Source organism: Sceloporus undulatus, chromosome 1, assembly GCF_019175285.1.
Source record: "Sceloporus undulatus isolate JIND9_A2432 ecotype Alabama chromosome 1, SceUnd_v1.1, whole genome shotgun sequence".
NCBI lineage: Eukaryota > Metazoa > Chordata > Lepidosauria > Squamata > Phrynosomatidae > Sceloporus > Sceloporus undulatus.
The window spans coordinates 210218375-210236851 of record NC_056522.1 but is presented as its reverse complement, the minus strand read 5'-3'; the positions used below and the strand labels follow the sequence as shown (position 1 = coordinate 210236851).

At 39.8% G+C, this 18477-nt stretch overlaps 2 protein-coding genes across 5 annotated transcripts in view; both read right to left on the bottom strand.

Annotated features, from left to right (window-relative positions):
- Nucleotides 1–18477, bottom strand: part of LOC121921681 (bile salt export pump-like) — a 390920-nt gene that overhangs the window by 307141 nt on the left and 65302 nt on the right. The gene's annotated exons all lie outside the window — the stretch shown is intronic.
- On the bottom strand, nt 802–18037 carry LOC121919671 (bile salt export pump-like). Its single transcript, XM_042446502.1, is given in 7 exon segments — nt 802–1814; nt 2816–2962; nt 5424–5630; nt 7796–7993; nt 17443–17480; nt 17483–17596; nt 18025–18037. Coding segments are annotated over 7 exon segments (918 nt in total). The 3' UTR covers nt 802–1613.

The window sequence follows — 18477 nt, the reverse complement described above, 5'->3', positions numbered from 1 at the left end:
GTTCAGGAGAAGTCCTCAGGTGACTGGGAACCCAGCCACCACAGTCCTGCATAATATCATATCCCTATAATGAATAACCTTTGTTCAGGACTTGCAACCTTCAGTTTAATGCATTCTACCGTTCCACAAAGCCAAGCCACAATGGTGACTCATGCCCAACTGAAACTATATTAGTCAACTAGCTCTTAACAAAATGTCTTGAATTGACTGAATGATAAGGTGGAAAGCCAAGCCATGTACAGATCAAGTTTGTCTCCCTCAAGATGGCTATACAGTAAATGCTATAGAGGTGGAAGGGATCTTGAAGATCCTTTAGTCCAACTCCCAACCTGCTGCAGGCTCTGTAATGCAGGATGCAACAAGGTTATTCCTGGCAGATGATTCTTGAGCCTCTGCTGAAATACCTTCATCAAAGGACTTACTGCTTTCCATGGCAGCCTATTTCACTGCTGAGCAGCTCTCTGTAAGGATTTTTTTTAAAAATTTTTTTGCAAATGGTTAGTTAAAATCTGCTTCCCACTCTGTACTCTGGAATAATCCAACCTAATCTGCATGATGGCCTTTCAGACATTTGATGAATGCTATCATATTCCTCCTTATTCACCGCCACTCCAGGCTAAACATACCCCTACCCCTTTCAGCTGTTCCTGATTTCCAGATGGTTGTGCTTATTTGGATCCGCTCTAATTTTTCAAAGTATTTCTCAAAATGTGGCACCCAGGATTGATTCAGTCCTCTAAATGTTCCTTGCAAAATAGAGCAGCACCTTCAAGAACAGAAAAGAACTGGTATTTCCCTTGATTTTTCTGGTAATGCAACTGAAGATTTATTTTCTTTTTAAAATAAAACCCAACCTGTTAGACCTCAAGGAGGAAGCAGAACAGCTCTGTTTTATATCCTCATCCATGTCTTCAGCAATGTTTTTTCAAACACAGTGTCAAGGTAGATAAGGAACAGGGCATACCTCATAGCCCAATGAACTGTCTTTTTCACAGAAACAAATATTTATTACATTTATATCTCTCCTTTCCCCCTAGAAGCTTGTGGTTGGGGTATACAATCATATTTTTTCTTCACAACAGCCCTGTGAAGTAGGCTAGACTGAGAGAAAGCAGAGGAGAGATTATGATAAGGAGGACCTTATAATATAGAAGCACTTACAATGTCTCCTCTATACTTATGAACATTTAGATCTGAGTGTTTCCATAATTATAATTGTCACGTTCATTAACAATAAGGCACATGGTTGGATGCTTCACTCTGGACCCAGGATGGTGTTGCTCTGTTGTTATTTGCTTCATTGAACTTGCATGCTTAGAAACATATAATCTAGTTATAAAATATTTTCATGGATCAGACACTCAGCTGATTTTTCTAAACAGTCCTTTACGGTTTTCTTGCAATGTTGTCATAGTTTCCTAGTGATAGTGCCGATCCTAACCAGAGCCATCAGGACAGCACTTCTTCCATAAAATGTTTTCACCAGCATAGGTATTATATAACAGCTCAGCTCTCTTTTTTAAAAAAATAAAGATTGCTGACATGTTTATACTGGTCTTTGTACATCCTCAAAGAAAGGTATGTCAGCCATGCTGTAGAGTGAGTGGGAAGGCTCAACTAATTGGTGCGCCAGTTGTGACAAGTTTGTAGTACGCCCCTTCCTGAGCCATCAATTCTTCATGTGTGCCCTTTTCAATGATGACTCCTTGTGACATCACAGCTATAATGTTTGAATTCTGAATAGTAGACAACCGGTGAGCTATAACAATGCAGGTTCGGCCTTCTCGAGCTTTATCCAGAGCAGCCTGCACAGTCTAAAGGCAAGGAAGATGAAAAATAATCTACAGAGTTGAAGGACTATGAGTTGCCAGAAAGTGACATTTTTTGAGATAGTGACTGTCAACTGCATTTCAATACAACTACCATGATTAGTGAACAAATAATCTGCTGCCTGAGAAGTCTTTCTCACTCTGCCTAATGTTAGGGCAAATCCTTAGCTACAAATGTACATAGACTCTTATGCAGGTGTAACTGTACACACTTATACAGGCTTTGTAGAAGCAATCTCAAACTTTGCCACTTAGGTCCTATTTCCTCTTCATACAATGAGTGCATGTGAAGAAGTTATGAGCTAGGATGAAGAATCTCTACAATTCCTTTAAGTATTCTCTTGGTGCATACAGAAAAGAGGGAAGGAAAAGATATAAAGAAACAGTGAACCAGCTAATGGAGACAAAGATCTCTAAGTCCAGTGATACACTAGACTCTTTTTTTATAAATCCAGTTCAGTAAATTGTGTAGTAAAGCCCAGGTCTCCATCTTGCAGCTGAAGAGACAATGACCAATCTTGTCTCTTCACTGTTCTATCCCCCCCACTTTCCCCCGTCCCCTACCACAATGCCTTTTTGTAACATTTTGGTGGTCCTAATAAAAGGTAATATCCAAGTCTACATTTTGTTTCTACTTATGGACCAGATATATATTTTGTTTTCTATACATAGGTTGATTCACATGTAAGAATGAATTAAGAAGTAAAAACATATCCCCCCCCATAAAAGCTATTCTCTAATGTTAACACAGTACAGTTTGGTTAGCTTACAGGAAATGTAATTCTGGTACTGAATTCCTTTACACTGATGGGAACTGATAAGAAAGGTCTGCTTTGCAGAGATCCATCTGTGACAGACTGATGTTGCTGTCCTCAAAGGCAGAGCATGCAAATGTGAACCATGGCTGAACAGCCTTAAGATAACACATGATCTTACTTGCTCCCTCATTTTCAGTCTACAAACAATTTACTTTCACTCCTATTTACCTGTTCACTTTCAGTATCCAGGGCAGATGTTGCTTCATCCAATAATAAGATCTTGGGATCTCGAACAATGGCTCGAGCTATAGCAATACGCTGCTTTTGCCCACGAGAAAGCAGTGCTCCCTGAGCTCCAACATTAGTTTCATATTTCTGGAAGAGATAAAATGTCTGAATTTTAAGTGACACTGTTTATCATCAGAACAGCAAAAAGCAATGATCCTGTCACTTGTGAGAGAAATGGAGCATGAACCATTTTATTGCTGTTTTATTGGAGATGTGACCTACTTTTGGGTTTAGAAAAGTTGTCCTTTATTCCTTATTGGGGTAGGGAGATTGTCAATTGCCTGGGTTAACAGAGAAGAAACTCTGGGTAATTGGAATATTAGTCCTTGGACATGAAAGCTGGATATTTATAAATGGATGCCTAAAATTATGTCATTAAGGCCAAAATCCTCAGAGGGGCTTACTTCTGAGAAAACTTGTATAAAGCTGATCTGCAAGTGATAGTCTACTGGATGCTTTTTCAACAATAAATGCAGACAGTAGGCAGACAGAATTAATTTTGGTTGGGTATCATAAATAACCCTACCCTGCAGAGTCATCTAGTTCAGTGCCTCTCAAACTTTGGTACGCATATCTGACATATTATTTTGCAAAGCAATAATATGGTTCAACCTCTTGTCAAAAGACAAATGATTTACACAATGTAACCTACAATCACAGAATCACAGAGTTGGAAGAGACCCTTAGGACCATCCAGTCCAACCTCCTGCCATGCAGGAATACACAATCAAAGCACCCCTAAGAGATGGCCAACCAGACTCTGTTTAAAAACCTCTGAAAAAGGAGACACCACCACACTTCAAGGAAGCATATTTCAATGTCAAACAGCTCTTACTGCTAGGAAGCTCTTCCTAATGTTCAAATGGAATCTCTTTTTTTTGTAGTTTGAATCCATTGTTCTATGTCCTAGTCTCTGAAGCAGCAGAAGACAAGGTAAAAAACTCATGTGCCTGAGGGCAGGAATCTGCAGCCAGGGACATCTGGACCAAAACTAGCCCCAAAAAGCATTTTCTGGTCCTCTACTTGTCACATGAGAAGGAAAAAAGAAAAATAGAGGGACCAGTGGCTGTGGTAATGTGATCTTGCAAAAGACTGAGGAGATTATCAGGGAATGAAGCTCTATAACAGTAGTTCTCAACCTGTGGGTCACAACCCCTTTGGTGGTCGAATGGCTCTTTCACAGGGGTAGCCTAAGTCCATCGGAAAAGTCATATTTTATATTATTATATTAATAATTTTATGGTTGGGGGTCAGCACAACATGAAGAACTATATTAAAAGGTCATGGCCTAGTGAAGCCCTGGTGGCGCAGTGGTTAAATGCCTGTACTGTAACCATTCACTCGAAACCACAAGGTTGCGAGTTCAAGACCAGCAAAAGGGCCCAAGCTCGACTCAGGCTTACATCCTTCCGAGGAGGGAGCTAAAATGAGTACCCAGACTGTTGGGGGCAAATTAGCTTACTTGCTAATTAGCTTACTTGCTGTTTACCGCTATGATCTTTGGAATAGCGGTATATAAATAAAACAAATTATTATTATTTAATTATGGCATTAGGAAGGTTGAGAACCACTGCTCTATAAGGATGGGAAAAGGACGAGACAAGGACATCCCGTCCCCCATCTGATAATCTTTGAAGCTGTGCTTATCCTATCAGTGTCCCGTCATTAAACTGCGATTGACCATGAAAGACTTTCACATGACATCATGCTTATCCTGTCATTGTTCTGTCATTGAAGTGGAATTGTTCTGTCCATGCCCTTCATATTGTATTAGTGGAAAAACACATTAATGCAGTTCCACTTAACTGACAGTTTAATGATAGTGCAAATGTGTGAATGTCTTTCACGTGATCGCTGCCAAGAATGGGATAAGGAAAGGCTTCACTCCTGTCCCCCCTCTGATAATCTCTGTTGTATGAAAATCTTTTCACAATCGCGCTATAAGGACGGGAAAAGGACAGGACAAGGACCGTTCTGATAATCTCCTGAGAGTGGGGAACCTGTGGCCCTCCAGATGTTGTTGCAACAATGTTTTCATCAGTCAGCATAGCTAGCAGTGAGGAATGTTGAGAGATGGCAATCCAAAAACATCTAGAAGACCATACTTTGCCCGTTGGTACAACAGGCCTTTTGCTCAGTGGGATTTAAGGCCTTGGCTCAACATCCTGTAGTCACTTTTCCAAATGACCTAATAAATGACTCTTTATTATGTCCGTTGCTGCCCCACCTTTCCTCTAAGCAACTCAGGTCAAAATAAACAGATCCAGTCACCATCTTATTCTCACAACAGCCCTTTTTGGCTGAGAAACGGTACATACATAACACAAGGTACCCAGTGAGTGGAGAACTGAGTTTTCACATTCTCATTTCAGCACTCTGTCACACAACACTATCTAACAGTTAGCTGCTGGCCAAGGTCCTACAGCCACTTAAGCACAGATAGATAGCAAAGCTATAATTCATTTCAAATCATGGTTGAGATTCTGGAGTTTGTAGCCCTGTTGACCTCTTTTCTGAATACTGCTATAATTAAGAAAAAGTTGCTTACATCAGGAAGTGACATGACAAAGTCATGTAGCTGGGCCTTCTTGGCTGCTGCTATCACTTTTTCCATAGAAACATCTCTGATGTTATCACCATATTTAATATTTTCAGCAATACTGCAGTCAAACAGCACAGGTTCCTGAGACACTATTCCAATTTTAGATCTCAGAAAGTGGATGTTGACTTTCCTGGTGTCATGACCATCTATCAACTGTACATCAAAAACACAAAACAAATACATGTTATTTATTCCATGGCTAAAAGCAAGGGGGGGGGGGAATCTCCATTTTAGAATTTAAACTAAACCTACACTGAAATAATAATAAGTGTTTCGTTGACTTGAAATAATTTTCAGATGGTGTTTTGTTGAAAATAACCCTTGTTATAAACTCCTGGAATTATAGCCCAACAATGGACAATTCCACTAAGATCACTTGGGTAACTTATATTGAACAAGTATGACCTGCCCCTCACTGCAGAAGTGTTGCTGTGTGAACTACTCCTGTTCACAATTTTCTGTTTGTCACGCACTGTTCTCTGGCTTCTTCCTAACAGCCAGTCAATATTCCATGGCCATTTAAGCATGCACAGTGTTCACTGGATAGTTTCTAGTGATTACCCTCTACCTTACTTTACCTCCTAATTTTTCCCCATTTCTGAAAATGTGAGGATACCTCAAGCTTGCTAGGATTTTACTTCTCATTTGTGAGCAGAGCCATTTTGGTTACATGAGGAATGGGACTCATAATTTGAACATCTGAAATAAAAAGGATAATGACCAATTCAGAGAAACAATTTGTTTTGTAGATTCTGTGCAAACAGCTTGTATCAGCTGTGATTCTGGTACAAAGTAAAATTATTACATAGACTCTCTGCAGTTATTCATTTGAAATTATTCAGAATATGTTCCCAATGGAGTTCAGTGGAGCCATGGTTACCCAGTTAAGAAGTGTCTGTTTGTGGCAGCAACTTGCAAAAGTGATTTTACATGGAACTATTCTAAAATGTATAAATTCATAATGTTACTTACCCCAGTTTTTTCAACATAAGATCAGGGAAGCACCTAAAGTTACCTCACTCTATAGCTGCTTTCCTCCTGTGGAAAGAGGCAACTGAAAAGCGGAGGTTCCTGTGTGTATGAAGGCTCTCTATACAAGCAGGAATCCTGGAAATTCAGGGATCTTGCTATGAGGAAACCTTCCACACAACAGCATCTTCTCTCAGATGCATCTTTCCATGTGAAGAAAGTGATGACAGAGGGAGATGGCACTATGCATCCCCCCTGCTCCTATGTTGAAGAAACTAAGATTACAAGTAAACAAGAGTACAATTTTCAATACCAAAAAAGGAGCTTCTTTTCTGCTATTAATAGCAATAAAGGGTCAGGAGAATGGGATGGGTTAAGCATCTTCTGCCCACATTGTGTGGTCCTGGTTCAACTCATGCACCATCTACTATTAATTTTTCACTAGTGGTATGCAAACCTGAGTATGTAGTTAGGTGATGAATCTGAAAAAAGGGTGATGAATTGGGGACATGATTGAGGTATGAGAAACTATGCACCTGGTGGAAGGGGGAAAGATTTCCTCCATTCTTATAACACTGAGAATCCAATGAACCTTATCTGAAGGAGATTTAAGAGATACAAAAGGAAATATTTTTTCAACACAGCATATAGTTAAAGCTACGGAATTTGCTTCATATAATATCAGTCAAGAGTTTGGATGGCTTTAAAATGCAATTGGACAAATTCATGGATGATAAGGCTGTTAACAGCTATTAGTTATGATAAGTATATATCACTTTCCAGTTCAGAGACAAGATGGCCCCCAATTATGCTGAAGGCATATATTTTGCTGGAGGCAAAGAACAGAAGATGATTTTTGCTGTCCAGATTTGCTTGTGGGCTTCCCTAGGCTCTTCTGATGGTCATTATGACAAACAGGATACTGCACTAAATAGGCCTTTGGTTTAATTCAGCGTGGCACTTCTTATGTACTTTTGATTATTTGCTATGGAACATGCGTATAGGCCTGATCTAAGTAATTGTGTCTATGAGCCAACAGACTAGATGCCTGATGAGATACTCTTTTGTGGGGCACAAGAGGTCAAACAAGTGTCATTTGTACAAAGATTCCTGTTTTTGCTTCCAAATCACCTTTCCTGGATAAAGGAAATGTTAAAGAATGAGAAGCTTCAGGGCCCATGCTTTATTATCTTTGCCATTTAAAGGTACGCACATGGCTTTAATTATATGAGGCATCCTATTATTTTACAGTTATATTATATATTGTATATTCTTCTTGTAAAATCTATGAAGAAATGTAGATTCACTTTATTTATCAGTATCATTTTACTATTAAAAGGGCTACTTACCACTTTTCCTTCATCAGGATCATAAAATCGTTCCAGAAGCTGGACACTAGTACTTTTGCCACATCCACTGCTTCCCACAAAGGCAAGAGTCTGACCGGATTTTACTGACACTGAAAGACTGTTTAGCACTTTGACATCAGGACGGGTAGGATATGTGAATGTACATTTCAGAAATTCAATACTTCCATGGAAATTATCCTGCTTATACAAAGACAATGAGATCGTCTTGGGTCTTACAGAGTTCACAAATGAGTCTTATGAAACAAATTATTACTATTGCTATTATTCTTATAGTAGTTGCAGACAATTACATTTGGTTGAGAAGCAAATGAAATCAAATTCAGTATGCATGCATAAAAATGCAATGTCTTACAAAGAATTTTGGAAGAAGGAAATGGTTTATCTTTATTGGGAGATAACTGGAAATTCAATTACAAAAGCTAGCCCTTGCTTGAAAAAAGAAAGACCATTCTGCATATGTTTATCACATTTGGGTATCTGCAATATTTCTTTTTATAGGAAGAACCACTATCAAAACCAAAATTGACAAATTCAGTCCCCTTCACCATTGGTACAGTGTGGAAGATCCAGGTTTCATATGCACATTGACACAGACTACAACTGTTCACTGTTAACTTCTGTTGCCTCCTGTGGGTCTTATAGTAAAAGGAATGCCTTAGGACTAGAAAAGCAAACCATTCATTTATTTGCATGCATATGGGAAAGAACAGCCATCTTTAATTTTCTTTTTCGTTATAATCAGACCTTGGAAGCAACACACTGAAAGTAATATAAATGTTAGGTATAACATTTCTGGCTCATGGCATCACCAACACTGCTACTTATAAAATAGGGTAAAGACTATTAATGTTGCTATATTCATGGGCTGCATCCACACAGCAGAAATAATCCAGTTTGGCACCACTTTAACTGCCATGGTTCAATACTATGCAACTCTGGAAATTGTAGTTTGTTGTGGCACCAGAACCTACTGACAGGGAAGTCTAAATATCTCACAAAACCACAGTTCACAGAGTTCTAAAGCACTGAACCATGTCAGTTAAAGTGGAGTCAAACTGGCTTATTATAATAATAATAATAATTATTATTTTGCAGTGTGGGTGCAGCTATGGTATAACAATTACAATCTGCCCTTGCCATACAGAGGAGAGCTGTTCTAGACCCCCTCCCCATGTAAGGCAAATTTTGTATGTGCTGGAGTCCCATTTGTTTGAATGGCAGTGTGCTCCCGTGTGCCATGGCACGCACACGCCATTTCATCCCTTGCTGCTCACCGTCCACATAAGCTTGAAGCCTCATACGGCAAGGGCGCATATAGTGAGGGCAGACTGTAGTCTGTACTCATTACTTCAAAAATGTTCTGTTTTGGAGTACTTGGAGACTTTTTAATTTAAAAAATTGTTACAAAAATTAATTAACAACTAAAAAGTAATTTTCTGTTAAAATTACCAACAAGTTAATCCTAAAATAATAAATAACATTAACACGTTGCTTTGAGAAACTAACAGTTTTTATTAACATAATAATAATAACAATAACAACAATAATTTATTTATTTATTTATTTATATCTTGCCTCTCCCTACAGATCGAGGAGGGTTAGAAAGGTACGATGAATACAATAAAATACATAGTAAAAGCAAAGCAACAACAACAACAACAACAACAATACAGTAGTCCCCCATCCTACCCACCCATCCCTCCTTCCCTTATTTCAGTCTGTTAAGAAAGCCCAGCAGTAGTGACTAATTGTGACTAATAACGTAACTGGATACAAGCCGACAGGACTTTTAGGTGTTGACATGCTCAGAGGTGAAAGGAAAGTCAGACGATACGCAACACATAAAAATTGTGTTGGACGCATAATTCAGGGGAAGCTAGACAAGTAAAATAAAAAAGGGAACATATCAACATTACAGTATTTGGTTTGGGAGAGCTAAAGTGGACCAAGTAAAAATAAAAAGTTGATAGAAACAAAACACAGTAGGATTATATAAAAGAAATTAAAGGATGCCAGATTCATTGAAGGAAGAACCATATGAAGATGGACCTCCAATTTTAGAAAGCGAAGTTGAACAAATGGCATACCAAAACAGCTGTTTCAAGCAATGAGGACAGAATCTACTCCAGTTCTAACTAAAATCTGACAACAAATATGGAAGATAAAACAATGGCCCACAGTTTGGAAACCTTCAATGCACATTCTAATCCCCAAGAAAGGGAATACCAGGGATTTCATGAACCACAAGACTATTGCATTAATTTCCTGTGCAAGCAAAGTGATGCTCAAAATTCTACAACAAAGGCATTTACCATATACAGAGCAAGACATGCCAGATGCCTAAGTTGGATACAGAAAAGGAAGAGGCACTAGGGATCATATTGCAAACATATGTTGGACATCAAAGAATTTCAAAAGAAAATCAGCCTATGCTTTAAAGATTCTAGCAAAGCCCTTGATTGTGTAGATCATTAAAGACTATGGATTGCTCTTAAACACATGGCTATGCCATATCACTTGACTGTCCTGATTTGTCACTGTATTCAGATAAGATTTATTTATTTATTTATTTAGGTATTTATATCCTGCCCTTCAGCCCTAATGGCTCTCAAGACAGAATATAGAGAAATATAATGGCAAGGGGGTCAAGCAAGGCTGCATTTTATTACCTTATCTGTTTAACTTGTACACTGAACATAACCATGTAAAACAGGATTAGATTTGGAAGAAGGAGGCATGAAAATTGGCAGAAGAAACATCAATAGATAGATAGATGACACCATACTGCTAGCAGAAAATAGCAGACTTGGAACAATTACTGAATTACTGAACAATTACTTCATTGTTCCTTTTCTGTTTCTGTTGACGACACTTCTATTTGACCAGTTCACCAAGCCCACAGTCTTGGCTTCATTTTTTACTCTTCACTGTCATTTATTCCCCAGATCCAGGCCACCGCAAAGACCTGTAGATTCTTTCTCCACAACATTGCCAAGATCCGTCCATTCCTCTCAATCTCTACTGCCAAGACTCTGGTCCATGCCCTAGTGGTTTCGCGACTAGATTATTGTAACCTCCTTCTGACAGGGCTTCCTCTTTCACACCTCCATCCTTTAATCTCTGTCCAGTAATCAGCTGCCCATATTGTCACATCCGCTCGCCACTTTGACCATGTTTCTCCTATTTTCTCCTCCCTTCATTGGCTCCCCTTCCCCTTCCGCATCCGGTACAAGCTTTTGTTATTGACTTTCAAAGCCCTCCATGGATTGGCCCCTCCTTACTTATCTGACCTGCTTTCTCCTTACATTCCTACTCGCACCCTCCGCTCTTGTAGTCAAGGTCTCCTGTCACAGTGTAGGACTACCACTGCCCCCTCCCGAATTCGTCCCTTCTCGCTTACTGCCCCTTACTCCTGGAACCTTCTTCCCCCACATGCACACCACATCACTTCTCTACCCAGTTTCAAAACTGAGTTAAAGACTATATTGTTTAGAGAAGTGTTCCCAGGGGCAAGCCCCTCTCTGACCCAGGAAGCCTCCTTTTAACCATCCATTAAGAAGCCAAGCCCTTCCTCCAGTCCATCTGCCTTGGTCCAGGCCTCGGAGGTGGAGAAGATCTGCTGGACCTGATCCTATTCCCCACCACCACTCCCTTCTCCTTTTGTGTCATGTCATGTCTTTTTAGATTGTAAGCCTGAGGGCAGGGAACTGTCTGACTAAAAGATTGTATGTACAGCACTGTGTAAATTTACAGCGCTTTATAAATAAAGGTTAATAATAATAATAAGAAGAAGAAGAAGAAAGTCAAGGAAGAAAGTGCAAAGGCAGGTTTATAGTTGAACATTAAGAAAACAAAAATAATGACCACAGATGATTTACATAATTTTCAAGTGGATAATGAGAACATTGAAACAATTCAAGTGCTCCATATCTTGACTCGGTGATTAATCAGAATGGAGACTACATACAAGAAATCAAAAGATGACTAGGATTTGGAAGGGCAGTTATGAAGGAACTAGACAAGATCCAAAAGTGTAAAATTATATCAGTTAGTTAGGATTGTCCATGCCATTTTAATTCTAATTTCTATGTACGCTTGTGAAAGCTGAACAGTGAAGAAAGCTAACAGGAAGAAAATCAATTCATTTGAAACGTAACACTGGAGGAGAGATCTACAGGTACTATGGACTGCTAAAAAGACAAATAAATTGGTCCTAGAGCAAAGAGAGCCAGGGTGGTGTAGTGGTTTGAACATTTGACTATGGCTGTGGAGTCCAGGGTTCAATTCCCAGCTCAGCCATTTAAATCCACTAGGTAACCCTGGGGAAGTCACACTGTCTCATCCTCAGACAATGGCAATGACAATCCCCCTCTGAAGAAACTTGCCAAGAAAACTCCATTATAGGTTTGCCTTAGGGTCACTTAAGTAAAAAATGACTTGACGGCACACAACAACAACAACGAGCAAATCAAACCTGAACTCTCCCTAAAAGCCAAGATGATTAAACCGAGCCTCATTAAACCAAAACTGTTGTACTTGGGACATATCATGAGAAGACATGATTTCCAAGAAAAGACAATAAGGTAGAAGGTAGGAGGGATAGAGGAAGACTACATTCCAGGTGGAATGGACTCAATCAAGGAAGCCATGGCCCTGAGTTTGAAATACTTGCACAGGGGAGTTAAAGACAGGGTGACTCGGAGATCTCTAGGGTCACCATATGTCTAAGTTGACTTGATGGCAGTTAATAACATATTTTCCTTTGGTCATGGAATTGCTCTAGAGATAAGAGACATACATACAAATGAAGCTTGTATGTATTTACCAACAAGTAATCATGTTTCTGCTGGTAATGTTCTCCAAGTATTCCATAATTCTATAGCTGTCTTTTTGTCTGTCTGTCAATCCATATGTAACTTTTCTCCATGGAAAATCTATATTTTTGCACTTGAAAAGTGTATATGTGTTTTTGTGTTTGCAATATGTGTCCCTTTATGAGGGAAGGGAAGAAATGAAGAGCCTTAGCACATTGCAAAACAAAGATGAGAGATTGCACGACAGAAGAGGTTTTTTGCTTACCTTTCCATATGACGTTATAGTACTTCCATTTTCTCCTCCAGAAGAGATGGTCATAAATGTGTGGCTTTTGTCCAATGGATTATTTCAGCAGGACAAGAAGCACATATTTACAATCATCTCCATCTGGAGGGAGAATGGAAGTACTATGACATCATGCAGGAAGGCAAGCACAAAGCTGTTTCTGTCTCTCTACTTCTCATCTTTCTTTTGGAATATGATAATGTGGAAGATTATTTCAGCATAGATATACTCTATGGCAGTCACTTTAATATAAAAAATACTCTTTCTCTCATTTGTATTTCTCAAATCAAAACTATGAATAACACTTGGCTCTCTATTTTCATGGGGAATCTATTCTGGACCTCGTCCCCTCCACACACAAAAATGGAAACTCGTTGATATTCAAGCCCCATAGGCTTTAATGGTAGCACATGCCCGTGGGCACACATCCCATTATGTCCCTCCTGCTTTTGCCACTTGCATATAAGGTGTTGATTCCCCCCTCCTCATCTTATATCTCCAAGAATGTAGTCATTCCCATTACAGGGAATGCTCAGAGACTGGACCTCTTCTCCAGTCCTCAGGATGAGGTGAAAAAATTCAGGTAGAGCACTTCTGTGAAAGCATCTGTGTTACCTGCCCCTGTCCTGTGGCTTACTGTACATGTTTTTCTGTTCAAGCAGAGCTTGGAACACTTCTAATGGTTGGATTAAATTCTATGCATTCTTAAAGTGGTGCTTGCAAAGGTGTTGAAAACAGAGTGGGGAAAAAGGTTTAATGCAGAGCTTGGAAAAATTAATTTCCAACCAAAGTCTTCAGGATATACTATACACCAAATCTTCTATGATTTCATGGCTGGGATGCAAAAATATATTTTACTAAAATGCTGGAAAGGGGATTCTCAGTGTAGCTGGCAAAAATTGATTGTAACATACCCTAAGATATGGTGCAGCATGGTAAGCTGGACACGCTGTTGTTTAGGTCTATAGTAGAAGCTGAAATGCAGTGTTGTTGTCATCAGGATGCAGCTGTAAACACAGCAGAGGAAAACAGATGTCTGTTGCAGGGGAAATGAATGTGCATTGATAAACCGGATGGCTTTCACACTTGAGGGAGCACTCTTTCCAAATAATGGTTCATCATCTCTTTTGGCCCTATACTTAAGCCTTAAGGTTTCTGCGCAGTTGTCACCAGCGACTCTGGGGACCCAGGTCTTGTGTAATTTATTAGTCTTTCAAATGCCACAACAACATTTTCTCATTTTCTGCAAAAAGCAAGCGTCTCCATCCCAGTATGTCGTGGGTGCTTGTCAGTTGCTTTATTTCTCAGTGGGCATCATAATGCTGTATATCTTCTGAGATTTACCTTGGTTTTTAGTATTTTTTTTTAATCTAGGCTCTCCAAAAAGGCTAAAAAATCTGTTTTCTCACCACAAATTGTTGAAGAGGAAATCAAAAGAAAGTGAAAGCGAGTGCCCAGCTTCTGGGGTTAATTTCTTGATGTTGTGTATTTTACTCATGAATGTTATTATACAAAAGCCCATGTTGAGGTTGTACTATCCATATTTGTCTTACCTGAAAGGAGATTAGATACCCATGGGGCTTACTGCTGAGTGGACATATAAACTGTTAAGCATGTCATTTAGTAGCTTTACCCATTTGCTTTAAATAATATACAACATTGAACAGGGAAAGAACATGATGTGGGTTTGCCCAATACTTCTATTGTAAGTACTGTCTGACTTCCTCATCTCTGCATCATTACAAAGAGAAGTAAAAATGCACCATAAAAGCATTGGTATTTGCCTTGCCTTACATATAAAGGTGTTCATGGCACAATGTGTCATTTAGACTACTATTCTGCCTGTGTGCATTCATTCCAAGGCAAATCATCATCTGTTGACATAATACTGAACTATCAAAGCCATATAATATCATGAATGGATACATTTGCATCCAACACAAATGCTGCATTCATAAAAAAAAGGCAGTTCTGTCTATAGCAGGTATCTATATAAAGTAAAATGCTCCACTTTCCTTTTGTGAAATAAAAATGACTGTCGGCCTGTTACAGACCGCCAAAATAAAGCTACTTCGGGTCTCTTTGGAGGTATGCTGTTTAAATGATGCATGCATCCTAGAATCCAGAAGCTGCACCAAAGCTGCACTCCAATGCTTAGGAATGGAGTGTGGCTTGGCGCCGACTCTGGACTCTTAGGACCCAGGCATCATTTTAAAGAGCATACCTCCAAAGAGACCCAAAGCAGCTTTATTTTTGGCATCTGTAACAGGCCTCAGTGAATACCACACACACACACACACCACACACACACCACACACAAAACTAAGACCTTCCATGAATAAAGGATAATGCTCCAAAGACGAGAACCTCTGTATTTATGTGACTCTGCCCAAGAGCTATAACTCTCTGAAAAATCAGGATTCCAACTCACAGCGAGGGTCTTTTCATTTGTTAGTTCACCCATACTTTTTGAATAACGAATACAGGTCTACGCTGTTGATAGTTGCAATTATCAGACAGAAAATATGTTGTTGATAACAAGAATTCCACAATCTACAAAGCTGAGACAAGATATTGCACTATAGCACCATACGAGAGCATACAGATGAGAGAGAGAGAGATGAGAAGGAGAGGAGAAGGAGAGAGAGAGAGAGAGGAGACGAGCACCATGCAAGAACATTGGACAGATTTCAGAAATATGGATGGTATGTTAGGAAGATCTGACTTAAAACGTAAGCTATGTGAAATACCCTTTCGTGATGATTTCCTGAAAATGCTGGTTGGATTTGAAGAGATATTTAGAATGGTCTGACTCACAAATATAGGTGACATGAACACTTCTGAGGGGCCTGCTTTAGGCAGGGTTCCTGGTGAGTAGGTGCAGTAATTTTAACAACAGCAATAATAGTAATTACCCCAAGTGAAGTGAGACAGATGTGTGGTTTGGAGAGAGACAGGCAGGCACTGAGGAGGGCAGACAGATTCTTCATCTTGAGTTTTCTGGGGCTGAAACTGTTTCCACAAGTGGCTGATAGCCCTGAAGTGCTGGTTCTAGCCTTCACATTCCTCTGTACCATGTGGCTTAGGCAGGGCCATATCAAGAACATGGCTGTTTGTAGGCCCTGGGCGTACATAAGTACTGAGAGCAGGTACCATCTGATTTTCCTAGAAAATATTTCTTAACAAGCAAAGTATGTGCCTTCAGTCACCTGTCAATTTATGTGTTGGGAAAGTATGTGTAAACAAGGAAAGTATGTGCCTTCAAGTCACCTGTCAACTTATGTGAACCAATGAATTTCATACTCAGAGGTGGTCAGTCACTGCCTTCCTCTGAATCTACCTAACAGCACCTAGTGTTTTCGGAGGTATCCCTTCCAGTGTTAACCAGGCTCTACTTCACTTAGGTATTTAGTTGGCATACAGACTACATTATATAGACTAAGCAAAAGGTATTCATTAGATCTGGCCCTAAACCAAGAATTCATTGATATATTGCTTATTTTTACTGGCTGTTTCGTATTTTAAGTCTGATTTATTTGTGAAGTCGAAGGCTTTCATGGCCGGCATCCATAGTTTTTTGGGGTTTTCAGGCTATAGGCCATGTTCTAGAAGAGTTTCTCCTGAAGTTTTGCCAGCATCTGTGGCTGGCATCTTCAGAATGCTTGCCTGAAAAAAAGTGGGTGTATATAGTATATACTGTGTGAGCCTGGGAATGCAGGAGTGATTTGCATGTGTATTGTTCCTTGCTGATGGCCGGCCTCAGGCTGGGAGGATAATGCAATAATGGATTTCAATGGCTTCCCAGATCCATAACATCTGGACAATTTCAACCGGAAAGAAGAAATCCTTAAAGTGAACAAAATTTGGCTACGAGCCCTGAGGAACAGCAAAATAAGGACTCAGCAAATGCAAATAGGAAACCACTCAGAGTCAGGGGCTTCCCAGCAGATAATGATCAACTTAGCAGACACTATCCTCTTTTGCATTAGCCTCCCAGCCTGAGGCCTTCATCAGCACAGACAATAAACACGCAAATCACTCCTGCATTCCCAGGCTCACACAGTATATATTATATCCACTTTTTTCCAGGCAAGCATTCTCTGGATAGACCAGCCACAGATGCTGCAAAAACGTCAGGAAGAAAATCTTCTAGAACATGGCACATAGCCTGAAAAAGCCACAAAAAACTCTGATTTATTTGTTGTTTTTTAATTGATCTTTGGTACCTATAGACAATCGTTCATGTGTGTGTGTCTACTCAACAGTAACCAAGTTTTAACCACCTGCAAATTCCAGTCCTCCACAACAAGTGCCAATGTGCCATCTTTTATCCTGAACACACATTATTATTCAAGCCAAGGGTTTTGTTTTACCAAACACATCTGTGCCCCAGCATACTCTTGTTGCTCCTACATTTAAGTTCCCAGAACATGATAATTCGTTTGAGCAATAGCAGACTGCACGCTTTTGCATCTTCCCAGTGCTGCAATTAGGGCTTCTGATAATACTAATATCTTTCGTCTTACCCATTTTTCTCCAATGTCACTGTAAACACTGATCGGGGAATCCGATCCACCAGCTGAAAAAAACGTGCTGCACGTATTTTTGCTTTGGCATAATTTGGTGTGTAAGAAGATGCTTTTCCTAAAGGCAGTCCACTGGTCACAATGGAAGAAATCACTGACAAAACAGAGGAGAAAGCCATTAGTGAATGAGACTAAAGATTTTACTATCCTGATTTCACCAGCAGCCAGCCCACCTGTGTCTGGTTGACCACAGGCAAGGCACTGAAGCAAAGTTCTCCATCTCTGTTTGTCTCCACTAACTGAAATTCAAAACCATCTTGCCTTTAAGATGGAGGTTGTTTTAAAAAATTTAATAAAATTTATAAAAAAAAGATGGAGGTTGTACAGTGTACCCCCGGTTACGATTTAATTGTTCCGCGGCGCCGTTCGTAACCCGAAAGATTTCGCCACCACGCCAAAACCGCTGAGGCTGGAAAGCCGCGGCTTTTAATTCGTGCCAAAAAGGCCGAAACACACCAAAAAAATTTCGTAACCCGCAACATCTTCGTTCCCGGAACAGTTTTTCCAAGCTACTTTTCGTACCCGGAAATTTCATAACGCGATCATTCGTATCCCGGTTGGTACACTGAGTACTTCTTAGTTTCTCTTAGCATGTAGACAGCACATTCTATGACTGTGAATACTCCTGCCCATTTTAAGCCACCACTGCAGCTGAATTTGCCACCACTGCACTGTCCTAAGTGTGATTATCCTTTAATATAGGGGTGTGTAAGCATCCAAATGGCATTCGATTGTAATCAGAGAATAGCCAGTATACCAATAGTGAGAGATACTGGGAAAGTAGCCCAGCAGCATATGGAGGACCACATGATTCCCACCACTGCTTAAAACAAGGTGTGTGGAGCACACACATTGTTTTCAAGCCAAAAGTTGCACTCTTTGCACATCTTGGTTTAAAGGGAAAATTGCACAGGTGGTGCTGCTGCCACGCTTCACAAAATTTGTGACAAAGAACAAAGAATGGGTGTGGCCCTA